Raw genomic sequence first — 18,081 nt, 5'->3', positions numbered from 1 at the left:
CTTCACTTGAAGCTGTTCGATTGGCAGTCAAAGTGGCTGAGAGTAAAGCATTCAGGAAACTCGGAGCCAAGGTTCACTTGCCAAAACCATCCCAGTGTGGTAATCTATCGGTGAACGTCATGGATGATGAGTACATGGAATGCATAATCAGAACGGGGGCTATAACAGGATACCACCCTGGAGGTACCTGCAAAATGGGTCACCCAGACGACCCCACTACTGTGGTGGATAGTAATTTACGGTAAGTTTGTCATGCAATCGAAAAAACTCATACAAGGACCAATCTTAGCCAAAATCCTGAGCCCAAACTAAGTGGTGTTACCAAGACTTTATTGCATTGTATTTGTATTTGAATGAATGGCTGCAGTCTCTTCGCCTCCAAAATACCTTTCATCATGACATCAATTTTAAATTTCGTACATAGTAACTAGCGAAATGCAGTAGACTAAAGTATGGATTCACATCTATTTAATAAAAGGTTCAATGTTTACCGTAGGTTTAGGAAAAGCAGTGTTGGTTTTGGATATGCTTTGAATAATAACTTCTGTCTGGTGCCACAGGATTAACCTATATTGATGAAATGGTAGAAATATTGATAATGGATATAAAAATGCAATAATTAGAAGAAGATAAAGAGTATTTTAAAATATATAGAAAATACTTTTTACAGCATTTCTTTCTCCATGTTATGATATAAATTTTCAAACAAGATCTTTCATGCAAGTAACTTAAAAAGGCTAAAGGATAAGTCTAGAGGATAAAATGCTTTTCTTAATGGAGACAAAAAAGTTTATATTAATGGGGTAAAAACTTAAGATTTTTCTTGCAAAAACCCTTTCTTATTGCACATACACAGGGAATATATCATCAAATTGCTGTGACTGTATCTTGAGTTATTTGGGCTGAGCATTGATGAGTGAGTCAATAAGTGTCAACAAATAAATGAGTGAGTCAGTCAGTCTGAAAGTATTAAAAAAGAGATACATGTACAAATTTTTTCATTACCCTTCATGCATGGGATAGTTAATCAATGGAAACATGACCAAAATAGAAAAAGTACATGCAGAATAATAATCCCTACCATACCATACCATAGGCTGACTAATTCAACTAATTAAATATAGCTCTTTTGGCAATGGGTTATACATGTCAAGTGGTGGGGGAGAAAGTCTGCGAGAGAGGGCTTTGGTTTTAAACGGGAAGATTGGTAAGCATGTGGTAGGTAAAGACCTGGTAAGCGCAGTGGCGCCGACTACATGGGGCCTGAGGGGGCCCGAGCCCCCTCAAAGATTCGTTTGGGGGGGCGGAGCCCCCTCAATAACTCAAGAAAATAATTAAGTTATATTATGCTTTGTGAAATCACAAAAATATATTGGTAATTTTTATTTCCCATGTTTGACGATAGTTACCTTTTAAAATAAATTCAACAATGTGTTAAAACAAATAATTATAAGGTTAAGCAGGTTAACTGAATCAAGTGGTGTGAATCATGATATTGTTTCGGTGCTGCGACATTCTTTGAATTTAGCCTCTTTCCGGGGCAAGACCTCCGATATGGGCCCCCCCAATATTTTTTATAAGTCGGCGCCCCTGCCCGAGCCCCCTCAAAAATTTGTTATGGGTGTGAGGAAAAAATGTGTAAGGCTTGTCAATTTTCCTCGGAGTGTTCATATATCGAGATTCGAGTTATCAGGGCTCTAATGTTGATCATATGACTCTTCTAAAACGCTTAAAAAACTTAAACTCACTACTTATAAAATTTCCTGGTGCAAGATCCTCGGTTTGGGCCCTCCCAATATTTTTTGTAAGTCGGCATCCCTGGGTAAGCGACAGGATTCTGGTGGTAGAAATTGAGGTGCGACCCTCCAACCTCGTAGTGGTTCAAGTTTACATGCTCACTAGGAATCATAGAGAGAAGGAAGTTTGAACAGTAGAGAGGAAGAAGCATGAACAGCTTGAGGAAATAATTAGGGAAACCCATGGAAAGAAAAATATACATAGTAGCATGTAATGGGGGAATGGATTGCCTCAGTGGGGGAAGCTAGGGGTGGACACACAATAGGAGAATTTGAAATGGGAGAGAAAGTAGCAGAATTTTGTTGGAGAGACAAGTTATTCATCACCGTTATGGTACCACAAAATGGCAATGCAGTCTTGCATTCTCCAGGATAATCATACTTTTCGATGCCTTCCATAGGTTTATCAACCTACGAACAAGGGCTTTGGAATGGATTTTGTTCACATACCGAGAATTAACTGTATTTGTTCACAATTTAATCTCGTATATCATACACATGACTCTGAAGCTATTTCGAAGCGTGACTATTAGTACAAGAGATTGAAGAGACGAGGAATTTTGGCATAGTATATTTTTTTGCGATGATTCCTAAAAGAAACGGTCAAATGAAGTTCGTTATTATGAACCTTCAGTTTTTTCATCCCGTGAAATTTGTAATAACAAGGGTTTTCTGTATTTATTTTTCAAACTCCATCGCAATCGACAATGAAGGAAAATCGGTGAACAAGTCCATTGTTCCTCTCAAGGAAGGAAGAGCTTTGGTCGCCAAGGTGATAAGGGCGTGGGGGTGGGGATGAGAAGGGGGCTCGGCACGGCAGAGGAGGGGATCAAAACACGCACGTGTTTTCCCACGGCTGCCCATCCCTGCAGCTCAACAGTTACCTACGTGTACCACCAAGTTGATTTGAAGCACCACAAGTCCGTGCATATTTCACCAACAAGAATGCGACAATACTCTTTTGTGCCGAGAATAGAAGTAACTGGCACAAAATATTCTCTGTAACTGCGGTCACAACAAGCACCACTTTGATTGGAACGTGGGTTAAATAATAAATACCGTCGTTATCAACAAAATAATTTAATGTAACTGCATCTTGATGCAAAACCTTATTAATTTAAACACAAAACTATTCTGATTAAATTTCCAACATTGCTTCATTAACATAAATAAAGTACACATTTGTCTCAATAACGTACAAAAATAAATGTATATTCAAAGTAATTTCTCAATTGAACACATACTTATAGGTTCTTTTTGGCATGCTAATCCAACTTTGTTGCAATTATCTCCACTTGCACAAAGGCTTCACCTTTCTTAGTGATTCGATGGCATCCACACACACTAGGCTTGTCAATCATTAATGACAAAATAAATAACAACAGTGGAATACCGTTACGTACTTCCTTTTTTTAAAGGAAAATTTCTTGGGGACTAGTTTAGGATATGCAGTCTTAAGTGTTATTTTAGGTGTATACACATTTATATTTTTCACATTATAATAAAAAAACTCATTCCTTTCTTAAATGCTTAGGGTCAAGAAAGTGCGAAGACTGAGGGTAATGGATGCAAGCATTTTGCCTACATCAATATCTGGAACACCCAACTCTGTCCTCATAGCAATGTCTGAAAGAGCAGCAAACCTCATCACGTGGTCAAATATTATATGAAAAAAAGTAAGTATAACATTGGAATATGAATCTGAGATAGTCCAACTCACCTCTTCTTGATTTTTGGATCAAAGGGAAAAAAATTTCGAATACTTGAAAAATCACTGAAAAATACTCATTAGTGCATGTCCTTCTGAGCTGTGATTGATTTGTAATGGCATATCTTAAGGCCACTGACTCAAAGAGAGCAATCGTCATCGATGAAAGCTACTGGTTTCCATCACAATAAATGTGGAATTAGTATTATGCTAATAATTTTGCACTGTTTTAAAGTTGAAAAAAAAAACATTTAAGTTATCACAATGTAAACAAGGCTGATAAATTGCTGATAATTAGAATTAAAAATAAATGTTTTCAAAACACAAAATTGAACCCACATAAAATGTCCTCAATTAATATTTTACTTTACTTAGTTTAGAATGTTTTGAACTCGAGACAGAGTTACGACTCTTGACACTGACACTACCTTTGCTTGCAGATAATTCATTATTGTGCGCTTTCTTCTTTGACGCTCCGCTTGCACAGCTGGACGTCAAATCTTCCCGACTCCTCTTCGCTCCTTGTTTTGATGCTCGATGCACCTTCTCTTCAGATGAACTAGAGAAGTAACCACGGCAAAACTCGGCCAAATCACCAACGTACTTGTCCCTGAGTTCATCTTTGCCCGAGTCACTCGAGCACAACAACTGAAACGACTCCGCTCCCCCCACACTCGATGAGGCACGGTGACACAACACTTGTTCCATTTTTGTTGGCACGGACACGCCCCCCTTCCCACGGAATGTCTCTCCAAGCACAGCAGTGTCGATGCTGGAAAATTTTGGTTTCTTAACATGACTGATTTGATCTGAAAAAATAATAATCAAGAAGTGAGCAACTACATGATAGTTTCACCTTAAATCACAAAATCACTAACAAACTCTTAAAATTCAAGCTGCGTGAAATGTTGAGCCACAAAAATGAAATATATTATGCACAGTAGCATCACACCACCAAAAATTAGCACTAAAAAGCATGAATCCTCTGACAGGCAACATTTTTATACTGAAGTCCATACTATATGGGAATTGATAAAGCAACATCTACCATCTGGGGACCGCCAAGTGATAAAATTGTCAGGACTCAGACCATTAAATGGTGCCATAACTTCTTTTCCCACTGATGTGATGAACAATAAAAATATTTGTACAGGATTCATATTTATGGTACGGAGGAAAGGCTCACATAAGACAATAAGGTAAAGTGATTGACAGGTGCAGGAGAGGGGGCAAATATGATGGTATGAAAAGGTTAGCTGATATTAGAACTTTGTGGGAAGCTGGGTAAAAACACTGAGTTACAATATCAAACTGCAGAGGATCACCAAAAACATGATGAAGATGTAAAGGGCATATTGTCTAGTGATTGTAATGAAAATGTATAGCACGAGGATTTGCTATTGGCATTCATTGCATAGATAGCAGCAGTTGTCAGGTGACAGTGGTTTTTCCAGCTTTTACCAATTACATGGTCATGGTAAATCTTATGATAGCAGATTGATAAATTTGACCATGACATCAATCTAAACAAAGATTCCAATAGTGTACAAATATTCAGTGCTAAGTTCTTTACATATCTACAAATATTTGCTTTATAAATACCTAATTCAAGGACTTGAAACAGCAAAGAAAGAAAACAAAAAAATACTCCAAAGACTGCTCTTCAGATTCGTACACAGTAGCCAAATACGATGGCAAACCTAAATAATGACACTAGAAAACTAGCAATAAAAACAAAATTCTAGTTAAAATTCAAATGAATGAAATTTCAAGAAATATATTTCACTCAAAAAGGAGCTAACTGACAAGGAATGCAAATAAACGTAGAAATTGTAACAGTACTTACCCAAGAAATCATATATTTGAGAATGGTTATCGGCAGGGTCACTTTCAAGTGGTTCCGGAGCGTACTCATGGACGGAATTTATCAGTACTTTCTTTTTGGCATCGATCAATTTGTTGATTTTCTTCTCTTCCTCTTCCAGTTTCCTTTGGATAAATGCCTTGTAACGGGCCAGAAGTTTGCCTCGCAGCTCCTTCTCCTTGTGTATTAAGGCCAGCTTATTCGTCTCTTTCAATTCCTAAAAAATTCATCAAACAGACAATTAAGGACAACTTATTGGCAGACAATAATGGATAAAACAAACATCAAACTACATGATGCATGCATGGCAGACATAAAATTTTATTGTACCTGTTCTCTCTTCAATTTTTTTTCCTCTTCAATCCTTCTGAGCAACTCTTCTTTCTTTTTCAGGATTAGCTCTTTCTCCAACCTGACCTGTTTGTGAGAAGACAACGGGAAAGTTTGAGTGACTGAACGACAGGAGCAAATTCAGAGTGAATCAGAACTATTTTTTATTTGTGTGTGATGTGAAGCTACGACCAAATTGAAGTCTACTTGAAGCCTAATTCAAGGCAACACGACGACGCAGCTGTGGCCAAAGCAAGACCACCCACAAATTTGACATGAATCATTTTGGAGCGTATTTATAACAATTAACATAGAAAATTTGCAGGAACTAAGTCTTAATTTGAGTCATTGCATTCAGTCATGTGATATCTAATTTGCACTCATATAAACATCACTCCGATCCATTGATCATGAATCAATCAACGACATGAATGGCTAGTCAACAAACAACTTCTATTTTTCCACCTTGCTCAATGAATCATCCTTTAAAAAGCAACCCACAAGTGCAATAATCACGGACACTTTAAGTTCTTCACTCAAACGAAGACATTTCCAGAGGACCACAGACTCATTACACATGCATATCCGAGGTGAGTGCATTCCCATAAATAAATTAAATAGCTGTGTCTATTTATTTCCTGGGACTGTCCAAAAATCATTACGGTCAATGTACACCCTCATAGAGAATAGCCAGCAGCGAGTGATTTCTAGCCAAAGTAAAGATAAAACTTCCTTAGCTCGGGATGATCTGAGGAAGCATGACGAGGAATTGTTGTGTGATATTTGATGTTATTGTTAATGCAATTCTTGCTTAAGTGATAGTGCTGACAAAGAAGAAGGAGCAGAGAGGATAAATGTGATAAACACTAAGCCCTATGACAGGTTTAGTAGTCAAATATACATATGTATAAAAGTCACTGTTTGTTAATGTTTAAAGATGGAAAAATTAAAGAGGTTTAACAGAATATCCCAGATATTACTTATTATCGATTTCTATTTCTGATACCTTATTGAGAAGGATAAAGAATCTGTGAATACAATGATTATAAATGAGCAAGGGCTTCTACAGAGGCTGATGAATAATCTTCTAGTTCTTTGAGTGCAGCTGTCTGAGTCAATATTAATATCCAATGGTTTGACTTTGGTAAAAAAGGCCGTTTTACACTATGAATGATCATACACACGGACATGAAATTTTCACACGGCAAATTTTCTATCATTCCCACAATCATGCCAATGAAATTAGAGTATATTCTAATTCTGCTAGAAGAATTGCGAGAAACGAGTGTGAGGCATCCGTAATGTGAAATGCCAATGTCACTGCAGAATTTTAATACCACATAATACAATTTTGAAAACATATTGACCAATTGATTGAACAACTCTCAAAGTTGTGCCATTTGGCTATCATATATGAGATTTTTAATTGACAAAATGTTTGCAGGAACAAAATATCACTTTTCAATAAGATTGCATCAGTATTTTACGTAATTTACAATCCCTAAATTATAAAATATGATTGGAATGCAAATGTTGGCCAACCATTATTGGCTTAATATCGCCAAACTTTTATAGGTCAAGGGGTAAACTCCTTCTCTAACCATCAGTGTCACAAACTATTTTCTTCCCCTGCATTAATAGTTCAACAATATTCAATACTCCGCAATCAATGGTACTTAAAAAATGCTTTATGAACAATTTCCCTTTAGATACCTTGAGAGTATTTGCAGTCTTGTGAACTTATTTTTGCCTAAATCTATATGTATAAAAGAAAGTCGAAAATCGTGTTAGTTAGAACACTTATAACTCGAGAACGGCTGCACCGATTTCAATGAGATTTGGTTCTTTGGATTTGTCTCAGGCGGGGTTAACATATAGGCCATTAAAAAAAGGATAATTTCACAAAAAAAATTCATCTCTTTCCTATGGACATGCTTTTAGGAGTTATAGTAACACAACAATTGATAAGTCGGTCAAAACTACAAATTAAATAATTTGTTTTGTTTTTACCACTTTAATAACTGAATTTAGTAACAATATAACATTTTAATTACTAAATATATTCAAAATATTAATTAAATTGAAATTACATTTTTTAAATTTAATTCGAGCTGATTGTAAGCCCAGCCGTGGCCCAGCTCGAGTTGACACTTCACTACCGTGTTTGTAAACAAATCTCCAAGCAATTGTTGAGAAACGGTAATGTCCGTGTTCCTGTCGAGGAATCGAGTAGTTTTAACTCATTTCCTTGGAATTATTGCAAATTAGTTTCAGCGGAAGGTGAGCTCATCAACAAAGAGTTCCAGAATATGATTGATCACCAAAAGAATCAAAGATGGTTGATTTAGCTAACTAAGATAGATAACTATTTAGATAACTATCCAACGGAACATGTTTGATCATTAAAAAAATTGGTGATGAATGTGATTCACGCAACTTTACTCAAAGGAAAATTCAAAGGTTAGGAAGTCCTCATTCCGTAGATTCCATGATCTCAACTCATATGCCCTTTTGAGCTTAAACGTATTCAATTTACAATTCGTGTTGCATTCGTGATAACGATTAAAAAATCGCATGGTCATTCTTTCAGTTTTTGTGTTGTTTGTGCTCATGTGCTAATGAAAACCCATGATTTTCTCATGGTTAATTTAGCGTGCTATGTTCACGAGTCGATAAACCATCCTCTGTATTTCTTCCTTCGCTTCAAGTGCGTAGCTAGGATAGGGGGTTTTGGGCGCAGCTAATACCACGGGTCTGTAGGGTATAGAAAACTCGCTAAGGTAAGCGGGAAGTGTGGGGGCACTTCCCCCAGACATTTTTTAAGATGAATGGTTCAAAATAGTGGGTTTTGTGGCTGTGTGAATAGTTAAATATGTTTTGTTTGTTAGTCATCCGTCCTCCTAATATTAATAACAAAATCTCTCATAAAAAAATTCTCTAAGCTCTTGGGGGGGGGTTTATCCCCCAAAACCTCCCCTCGCTGCGTCACTGCTTTGCTTCGCTATATTTATTTAGCTTCATCCACTTCATCTTGCGCCTGATAACAAAACAAAAACTGTTGTTTCTCGGAAGGTGCTTGACGCAAGACATTAAACCCGAATGTGTAGGGCTCACCATGGTGCGTTTACGCATGCAGTACGTTTACGCAGTGCATTTTTTCCAAACAGAGATACTAAAACTGGCGCACCTTAAGTCATTTAATGCGAATGCTGCTTCATAGGGGCTTTTCTTGCACGATTTTGAGCATCAGTCAAGCGTGGGTCTGGGGTCGTGTCAACCTGCCCCCTGAATGGGCCAAGTGTATGCAACAGACTTGGACCTAAAAACATTTTTTTACAGCTAATAACGCAAATAGCCAACAACTGAATGCGTATAATTTTTATTTCATGAACTGCTTTATTAAACCACAATGCCCAAAATTTCTTAAGCTAAAACGTAAGAAAATTTGTTGAAAAAAATCCGCGTAAACGTGCTCCGATCCACCCTATATAGATTCAATAAAGAAAATGTCTTTCTGACAAGCAATTTTGGTACTCATTTACGTAGTTTTATTGAATTTGTATCCTTATTTTATTATAATAAATTAAACATGATTAAAAACGATACAGCCGCTCTTGATTTATAAATGGTGTAAGTAAACTGTAAGTTCATTGATTGTTAGGCGGTACGAAGTTCGCCGGGTCAGCTAGTAAATTATGAAGTAGAAAGCAGTGAGATAGCAAACTCATTGGTAGACAGCCCATTTGTTCAGAAATAGAGCAGGCTCCTCCCATTTTTCCCTTCCCTGTAACTTTCTTCACATGCATAAGAAAGACCTTTGTTTGACTGCTTCGAGGAGGCTGTGAACCACTTCACCCGTAGCCACTCCAAACATAAAAGGTACTTGTCGACGAGCCATCACCCTTGCAAGGCCTTTACTCTTCGCTTATTATCAGCGTTCTTTATACTTCCCGCCTTGGGTGTGTGGTTCATTGGCAATGACACTTTGGAGTCAAGCCCAGAGGTAAAAACAATTTCTTTTCCAGGGAGGTAAGATTTTTGCGAGCAACATTCTGCATAAAGCTGTTCTCCAAAGTATGTTTTTACTTGCAGACTAATTTATTGAATGTAACAGGAAAGGACTTGGGATAATCATTAGAAGTGTCGCTTTCCTTAAGCCTGAATCATACGATCATTTTTTTTCGTCGCAAAAGTGATCACCATCGCGATCACTAGGCGAAATGATCGTCGCCGGCGATTGTTTTTCGTGATCGCGACTAGGATTCCCATTGGTATTTTTCATCACTCGTCCGGTCACTTTTTCCGTCGCTAAAGCCGTCCCTAAAACCCCATATCAGCCAATCGGAACGCATGCCCATATGGAGCGATTGCAGCGCAACGTTTGGCAATCGTGGGAACGACATAAATAAACAAACACGCTACATACTTTCGTGATGCGGGTCCTATGACAACGAGCTGTGATATTGGAAATGATGCAAAAAGTGACAGGGGGAGTGACAGTGTGATTCAGAAAATTATTCACAAGAGCGATCGCTTTTCGCGACGGGAAAAGTGATCGCGATAGTGATCACTTTTCGCAACAAAAAAAATGATCGTGTTATTCAGGCTTTAGAATCATTTTCAAAATTGCACAATCTTAAAGCAATAATCACAGGTGCAATGCTGAGGAAACAACTTATTACTTCATCAAGTGATCACAAAATCCACAACAACAGCAGTTGCTGAAATTGGTTTCCTACTATCCATTACTTAGAATTTGAATCTGGTACCATTCATATCATTACGATTTTGGGAAATCAAGTCCAGATGTTTCCAATACTTTGGAGAGAAGCAGTGGTCATGCATGGCAACAAATTGTGTAATCAGCTGACACAATTCAAATTTAATGGAACAATTGTAGAGATAAAGTTTTAGCATTTTTTCGGCATTGGAGATGTGGCCAATGTGTCTTCAAGGGGAAAAAACCCTCTTATTAGAAATATATAATACGTAGAGAATTTTTACAAAGATTTCCTGCAAATATCACAACCCTGTGAAATTGAGTGCGGCACTTAAACTTTGAAAAAAAAACATAAAAACATTCAAATTGGATATTTGACAATGATGCAAAGTTTTCAAGCATTAGAAAAATATTTTTAGAGTCAAAAATGTTTTATACATTGAAAAAAATTTTGCCCCTTATATTTTTGTTATACTACAATATTACAAAGCTTTAACTAACCCAAAAAAATGAATTTCTCATTTTGAAGAAGAGGTATCTTTCAATGACGAAAATAATTTTATGATCATGTTCATGCACTCCTTACATACAGTTCCTCCACATAAAAAGCTACTTCGGTCACAGATGCATTTGTAAATTTCAAAAGTATTATTGCATTTAAAATATACATATACTCTAATATCTTCTTGTGATTTTTTAGTGCATTTTGAGGCAAAAGAATTGTTGGAGGAACTTAAAATATAGTCCCCCCCTAATTTTGAGAACACAGTTTTGGAAAAAATTTTTTAAAATTGCTTGAATATAGTCTCCTCTTTACTGTTTACACGGGCATTTTTGGAAAAAAAGGGGGGACTATATTCAGATAAATACGGTACAAAGAATGTAATGCGCCCAAAGCAAATTCATCCCTCATTTGTTCCAAGAATTATCTTCAAGATGTAACAATTTTATCAAGAACTAATTACATTAAAGCAGTTGAGGTAGAACATAAGGAAGTTCAATAAGATGTGTTTGGATTTTTTTTTCAACTTTTCTTGGAGGATTTTTTACGTCAGGAGTCAATTCCCCGTGCCCAACACAAATAAATACAAACAAGGGCTGACCTTGGCCTTTTCCAAAAGATATCTGAGGAGCCTCATGCTCTTGATTCTTCGACACTCCGCGGCCAACGCTGCCTTCTCCTCGGACAACTTTGCACTCTTCTCCTCTTCCCTGATCTGCTTCTGCTTCAACAGTTCCTTCTCTTTCCTTCTCGTTTCCCTCCGCCTCTGCCTCTCTTCAACCGCCTGTCTCTCCCTCGCTGCTTTTGCCTCCTCCTCCCTCAGTTTGCGACTACGTCAACCATAACAACAATGATAACAAATGCATTAATTGCTATGGGTAAAAAACAAGGTTACAGAATTATAAGTTGAGTAGTAAATTACCACATTTGTACTTGAATGAATGCAGGATTTGGCTGGTCATAAATTCCTTGGGCATCTCGTTGCAAGAGGGTGGCCATGACATGCTGTACATGGTCGTTTTAAGGGCAAGTAAGCATAAGGCTCAAGGGTTACGTCTATTTGATATTTTTCTGCTTGAAAAATTTCAAAGGGTACTTAAAGGCAACATTACAGGAAATCTCTAAATGATAAAGCCATATTAGCTAAAATGTAGGTAGAAATTAACGCACTCTATGTAATTATGTGATATCAATAATTAAGTTTACATGAAAACAAATTACTTTTATTAACATTTAAAATTATCTATGCTTATTATTGCTTAGTATGTTCATAGTTTTCATTCTTAATCGGGGAATGCAAAACTCAGTGCTCCTTTATCGATATTTGCCAATCCACAGTCACTTGTTTTGCTTTCAGCGGCTGTGCGTTAAACATACAAAACTATGGGCAATACAATTGGAAACAATTGATACATTGAATGCACAATCTTGTTCAAATTCTACTACAGTGTGTACAAGCAGATACATAGCATCAACAAAGAAATACATTTTACCTCCCTATTCCCGAATCAGAACATTTTCCAGGGATATTCTAAACGTGCATTTTTTTGTAATATTCCTTACCTTAAATCTATACAACAAGTGAGGGACATCAAATATGAAATTAACATCCTTAAACTGCATTAATTTTGGAGTTATTAAACACATATTCCAGACAGAAAAGGATGAACAGGGGAAATCAATTCGCATGTCCTCTGAAACCAGACCAGTATCACGTTATGCTAAAATATGCTCTTCCACCAATGGTTAGCCCCGCACTACATAGCCATGTGCCCCGCAAGGGTCAACTTAACATCAAGTGAATGATGAAAAAGTTAACAATTTCAAAAATAGACACTTAAAAGACACATAGTATAATGATGAAAAACTTAATGTGCAAAATTAAAATTTCGGCAAGGGTTTAAAAAATTAGCCACTCCTTCAATTTTAGAGGTACAAAAATATTTTTTTGAATATGTCACTGAATGTGCATCCATGTGTTCTTCACCACTCTGGATGTTTCCAGATTTTTGAAGTAGTAAAAAACATGGTAACAAAAAATATAAATCAATTACCCTTATCAAATGAATATTGTCTTCAAGGTAAGCGGAGGAGTCGGAATTTGCTGATATCCTGTCCAGAACTGAAGCAACTGAATTCCTATCTTATATACTTGTGAGCAATAACTAGCAGTAAATTTCTATCAAATAATGACATCCCCCACAATCAAGGGTGTATTATCGTCACCCTTTATTTATATTTTCGAGAAAAATATCATTTCATACATTATTCAAAACCCAACCTAACCAAGTACATTCAAGGGCTTGTGACACACATATATTAATCAATTCATCAACATTTTTACCTATAAACTTTTCTTGCTGATTGGGAAGTTTAAAAAAAGTTTGAAATCAAAAATTCCAAAATTACATTTTTAAGGGACACTGTAGAACCTAATCTCTTTTCACATGCATTTTATTAGGACTCACATTTGGAGCATGCTTCTTTCAAAGACAGCATTGGAGAAATGAAGGTTGAAAGCTTTCAGAATGAGGTGTTATAGATGAATGATGAAGACCAAATGGACAGATCATGGGAGTAATGCGGTAGTTCTGGGACGGTAGGTGAGAAGAGAAAAAGGTCTTTTGAAAACCTTGGGTAGAAGAGTGGACAATTTAATTGGCCAAATCATGAGACATGAACGTCTAATGAAAATTATCATTGAAGGACAGGTGGAAGGGAAGAGTGGCAGAGATGGGGCAACGGATGAAATACATGAAGCTGGTGACGATGGATGTAACGCCAGTGGCGGATACATATGGGGGGCACGTGCCCCCCCCCCCCCCCCCCCCTCCTTGCGGGTCTGCCTGCATTTCCGAACATTGCAGAACCATAATTTAAACTTTTTAATAGATATCATAAGATAGCATTGTCTTGTATATGCATATGATCAATGCAAATAAAACTACCGTTTATGTCTGAATATAGTCCCCCATTTTTTTCCAAAAATGCCTGTGGTAAAAGTAAAGGGTGGGTCTATAATGAAATGCATTTTTTTAACTTTTCCTGAAACTGAAGCCTCGAAATTAGAGGGGGGGGGGACGATATTTGGGGAAACACGGTATCTTTAAATTTGCATGTAACTCTATTTCTCATTACGACAAAGGTATAAGTACCTCAAATTATCTTTTGCACCCCCCACTCCCATTGAGTTTTTTCTGTATCTGTTAGTGTGTAATGCAGAAGAACTATGCAGGTGAATAAAGATTGGCCAATAAATAGTAGATGTGAGTGTAGAGATGCATCAAATCAATTTTAGAATTGATGACTGCTGAAGATAAGAAAACAATAACCTCCCCTATAATGATAAAGTTAAGAGTCGCAATACAAAATGGTTTACCTTTCTTCTTCCCTTTTCCTCTCCTCCAATTCCTTCAGTTTCCTTTCTTCCTCTTCCTTTTGCAGCTTTCTCTCTCGCAGAATCTTCTCCCTCTCCATGGCTCTTTTCCTGATCGACTCATCACTCAAATGCTTGGTTTTGTCAAAATCCACCTAAAGCATTTATAAAACAATAGGAAAAATTTTAAACCAAAGTGATACGCCAAGATTTAAAAAAAAATCATGGAGATCTTTCGAGCCAATTTATTTATAAATATATTTTGAGATCTTTTATGCATACATGAGAAAATATGTCATTTGACCCTTCAATTAGCTTAAGAGCTACAACAAAGTTCCAGTGTGCTGTACAAAGGCCATTCACTTATGTATGCAATCGCAATTCATTAACATATTTCAGCAGATGGAACGGAAAGATAATTATCAACGTAAAAAATCCTTATTCAGGCATTCTCTCATAAATAAATAAAATAATATGTTTAAAATTAATACACCATCATAGCCAGTGGTGGATCTAAGGGGACTATAGCCCCTCCCTTGGACATCCAATTCACACTAGATAGAAAGGCAATTTTTGTTCAGATCCGCAATACTTCTGGGAGTTTACCCCATACTACATACCTCCTACACCTTTGTCCCTATCCTGGATCCGCTACTGATCATAGCCACCCCTTTTCGTGAGTCGCTGAATTCATTAGAGCTAAAGTCATTTCACTTCTTCAGAGTGAACTTTTCATTGAGAGAAGGAAATGCTCACAGGAGAACAACAAGAACAGATCACACAGGGCCAATGCACAAAGGGAAGGATTAGCTGAGAGGCTGTGAACATCTTGGCAGGAGTTTGTGACTTAATCCACTTATCAGGAAAAGGGCGAAGGCCATTTATTTTCATGTGGCAAACAGCATTCATTTTAGGCAAAAGGTTAACAAATGGAAAAATACAGGTCTTCGTTTTTTTATTACCAATTGCATTTGGAGATAAAGAAAAATTCGTGAGAGAACCTTTTATTCATTGTGGCCAGTCAAAAAAGATAATCCACCCATGATAATTTCCTCTGCAATTTCTGCCTTTGTTCCTGTGCAATGCACTCTTTGCATATTTTCGACCCATTCCATTGAAACACTCCTAGCTCATATGGGGGGAAGAGAAATATGGAGGGATGACAGAGGAAGGTATAAAATGGAGGAAAGTGGTTTCGGCTTGCTAAGTGATGAACTCACCAGTGGTGTAACTATGGGGGGGGGGGGGATGAGGGGAAAGATCCCCCCTAACGCATCAGAGAAATAAACAAGTTATTTAGATACACTGCCTAGTTTTGAAATATAATAACTGCACCTGCTTAAATTAAAATTTTTAGTGCCAAAATATGTAAAATGTATACTCAGGCATGTAATTTTTCAAAAAAAATTTCCCGTCCCAGGCCATCTCATCCCAAGGCATATTCCTAGTTATGCCACCGTAACTCATAACATGGCTTTTACTGTATAAACACAGTAAACATTCCATTAAAATTACAGAAGACTTGCCTTAAAATGTTATACATAGTATAAATTCCATACAAGAACCTTATGCAACTTAAGAGAAATTTGACCACATGATTGGTTACCTGCATTGATACATATAATTTTTGGTTTTTCCCAGCGAACAATTGCATTGAGGTTTTCTCGGGTTTCACACCGGGTCAGGTCCTGAGGACCTGACCCGGTGTGAAACCTGAGAAAACCTCACTGCATTGATACACCTTAATAAGGTGCAATAATGAAACTGTGTAAAACAAATACATCATGAAAGAAGTAGGTACATTAATATCCATACTTAAACCTATATATGAACCAGCTACGCTTTATTTGCAAATGAAAGCATTATAATGCTATTAAATAAGTTAATTATGTACGTAATCTTTCACTTTTCCTCATATTTTCATAACTCAAAAAATGAATAAATAATCATCAAACACATTGCACACCTTTAGCTGATGCAGTGTGAGCCATCACCAGTTTAATGTGTATACAAATGGAGCAAATACTAAGGAATATCCTGATATGGTTGACAAAACATCAAGATACCAGAAAAATTATTGAAGTTATTTACCTTAATGTTAGCCGTCCATGCTTTATCTCCATCCTTATACAGCAGTTTCATTCCTTTTAAAGCCGTCATCGCTTTAACGAAGCACACATACTCTTTAAATTGCACATATCCCTCGAACGAATGGTCTTGTCCAAAAAAGAAAGTGCTAATTCCGGTGGTATTTTTCATTTCATTTCGAAAAGGATCCAGCATTGGAATATCGACGACTCGAACTTCCCCAAAAGCTTCAAACACCTTCTTAAATATATAATCACTAGGCATGTCTCTGCCATCAGACTTACTTAATTTATCAGTAAACCACTTACTGGGTAAATTGCAAATATGAATGGTATCAGGACGCTCTCCAGGTTTAATGTCATTCATGTGCTTGGAATCTCTGAAATATGAATCCCACATGTGCCGCGTAGGATAAGGAATTTTAGCCTCTGCTGCTCTGACCTTTAAAACATCAGTAAACCCACTAAGCTTTATTGTTCTGGAATCAAGTTTGCTCAGTAAGTTAGGAATTCTACCCTTATTATCGATTTCAGCTTCCAATCTAACAAATTCTAATGTGCTTTTAGAAACTTTTAATGAAGAAAACTCGTCAGGTTTGATAATATTTCTTACTTTCTCCATTACTTCCCAATTGGAAATGGTCTTGCCTGGAACTTTCAAAAGTGGCAGCTGAACCGATATATTTAATCTTGCGATAGGCTTCAAATATAAATTTTGTGGAAGAAAGAGTTCAATGGCATCGCTAGTGTCAAAACATGCCTGGTAAACATTCATTTTTGCGAAAAATTTTACAGTACGCAGTAAATAGAGGGTGAAATATACTTCAGCAATAAAATATAGCAGATGTACCTTAGTAAAAACAGTGAATGAAATATAAAACGCTCGTCAACCACTACCCTAATATTAATTGGGGTCTTCTGCCTCTGCCTAGAGGAATTATTAGTCCTTTTGGTCCTAATCACCCAAACCGCGATCACAATAAACACAACCAAAACACAACAGTGAATTCGCGCATATCGATAGGCAACTGAAGGAACGCCTAAATTCAAGATAAGGCAACCAACCACATCCAACGATTATAATTTGGCGCCACTTTTGGATGCTTAAAGTACTACGACTTACTTACCTTACTTATTTAAAGCTCCAGAATGATTATTAAATTAACTAAGGAATACTTTTTCCACATGGTAAACATAACATCGATTTTCATGTACTTTTCTACCTCTCAGAAAATGAAATCTACTTTTCTGTCATTTAAAAAATCAAAGAATGGGTAAAATTTAATTTTAAAAAGCTAATCGTAATGCGAAAATGTCGTTCTCTCTAAAAAGAAAATAATTTTAAAAAGCTAATCGTAATGAAAAAATGTTTTTCTCTCTATAAAAAAACAACGACGGGCACCAATTAAATATTTTGCCCGTGACGAGTTGAAGAATACGACCATTGCGACGTTCTCACAGTTTTTCGCGTGTTCTTCTTCACTATTTCGACCGTAGAAGCTAAACGTTTACATTTAAACAATGATAAATGATCAATTGATGCGATCTAATAAACAATGAGTAAAAAAATATATTACATGACCCTATAGAGATTCGGCAAAATTTCATAAAAATTGCTTAAAGTTCAGCGTTCAGCCTTTTTTGCGGCGATAACAGTCATGAGCAATGGCGCAGCGAGGGGGGGGGGGTTTGGGGGAT

The 18,081-nt window shown here is 36.8% G+C and overlaps 2 protein-coding genes across 2 annotated transcripts in view; one reads left to right on the top strand and one right to left on the bottom strand.

The window, feature by feature from the left end:
• LOC124167372 (neither inactivation nor afterpotential protein G) overlaps positions 1-6,663 on the top strand; it is a 73,468-nt gene extending 66,805 nt beyond the window's left edge. The window contains exons 9-11 of the mRNA XM_046545389.1: positions 13-241; positions 3,331-3,472; positions 5,762-6,663. Coding sequence (XP_046401345.1) covers positions 13-241; positions 3,331-3,466 — 365 coding nt within the window. The 3' untranslated portion in view covers positions 3,467-3,472; positions 5,762-6,663. The remainder of the gene's footprint in view (positions 1-12; positions 242-3,330; positions 3,473-5,761) is intronic.
• On the bottom strand, positions 3,543-17,414 carry LOC124167373 (A-kinase anchor protein 17A). Its single transcript, XM_046545390.1, has 6 exons — positions 16,388-17,414; positions 14,300-14,451; positions 11,522-11,750; positions 5,699-5,785; positions 5,351-5,585; positions 3,543-4,313 (listed from the first exon to the last, which is right to left on the bottom strand). The coding sequence occupies exons 1-6, from the start codon at positions 17,156-17,158 to the stop codon at positions 3,859-3,861; spliced, it is 1,929 nt and encodes a 642-aa protein (XP_046401346.1). The 5' UTR covers positions 17,159-17,414; the 3' UTR covers positions 3,543-3,858.
• Between the last annotated feature and the right edge of the window lie 667 nt (positions 17,415-18,081).

This window comes from Ischnura elegans, chromosome 10 (genome assembly GCF_921293095.1).
Source record: "Ischnura elegans chromosome 10, ioIscEleg1.1, whole genome shotgun sequence".
Taxonomy (NCBI): Eukaryota; Metazoa; Arthropoda; class Insecta; order Odonata; family Coenagrionidae; genus Ischnura; species Ischnura elegans.
The sequence above is the reverse complement of the archived record's forward strand: the minus strand, read 5'-3'. Positions and strand labels throughout refer to the sequence as shown.

What these genes read in the sequence shown, in the direction of transcription:
- LOC124167373 (XM_046545390.1), bottom strand. Translation starts at nt 17,158, where the DNA reads ATGAATGTTTACCAGGCATGTTTTGACACTAGCGATGCCATTGAACTC. An exon ending in AGGAAAAGGGAAGAAGAAAG is followed by an intron (nt 11,751 to 14,299) that starts GTAAACCATTTT and finishes TGGTTGACGTAG; the next exon opens with TCGCAAACTGAGGGAGGAGG. An exon ending in TCAAATATATGATTTCTTGG is followed by an intron (nt 4,314 to 5,350) that starts GTAAGTACTGTT and finishes TTATTTTTTCAG; the next exon opens with ATCAAATCAGTCATGTTAAG.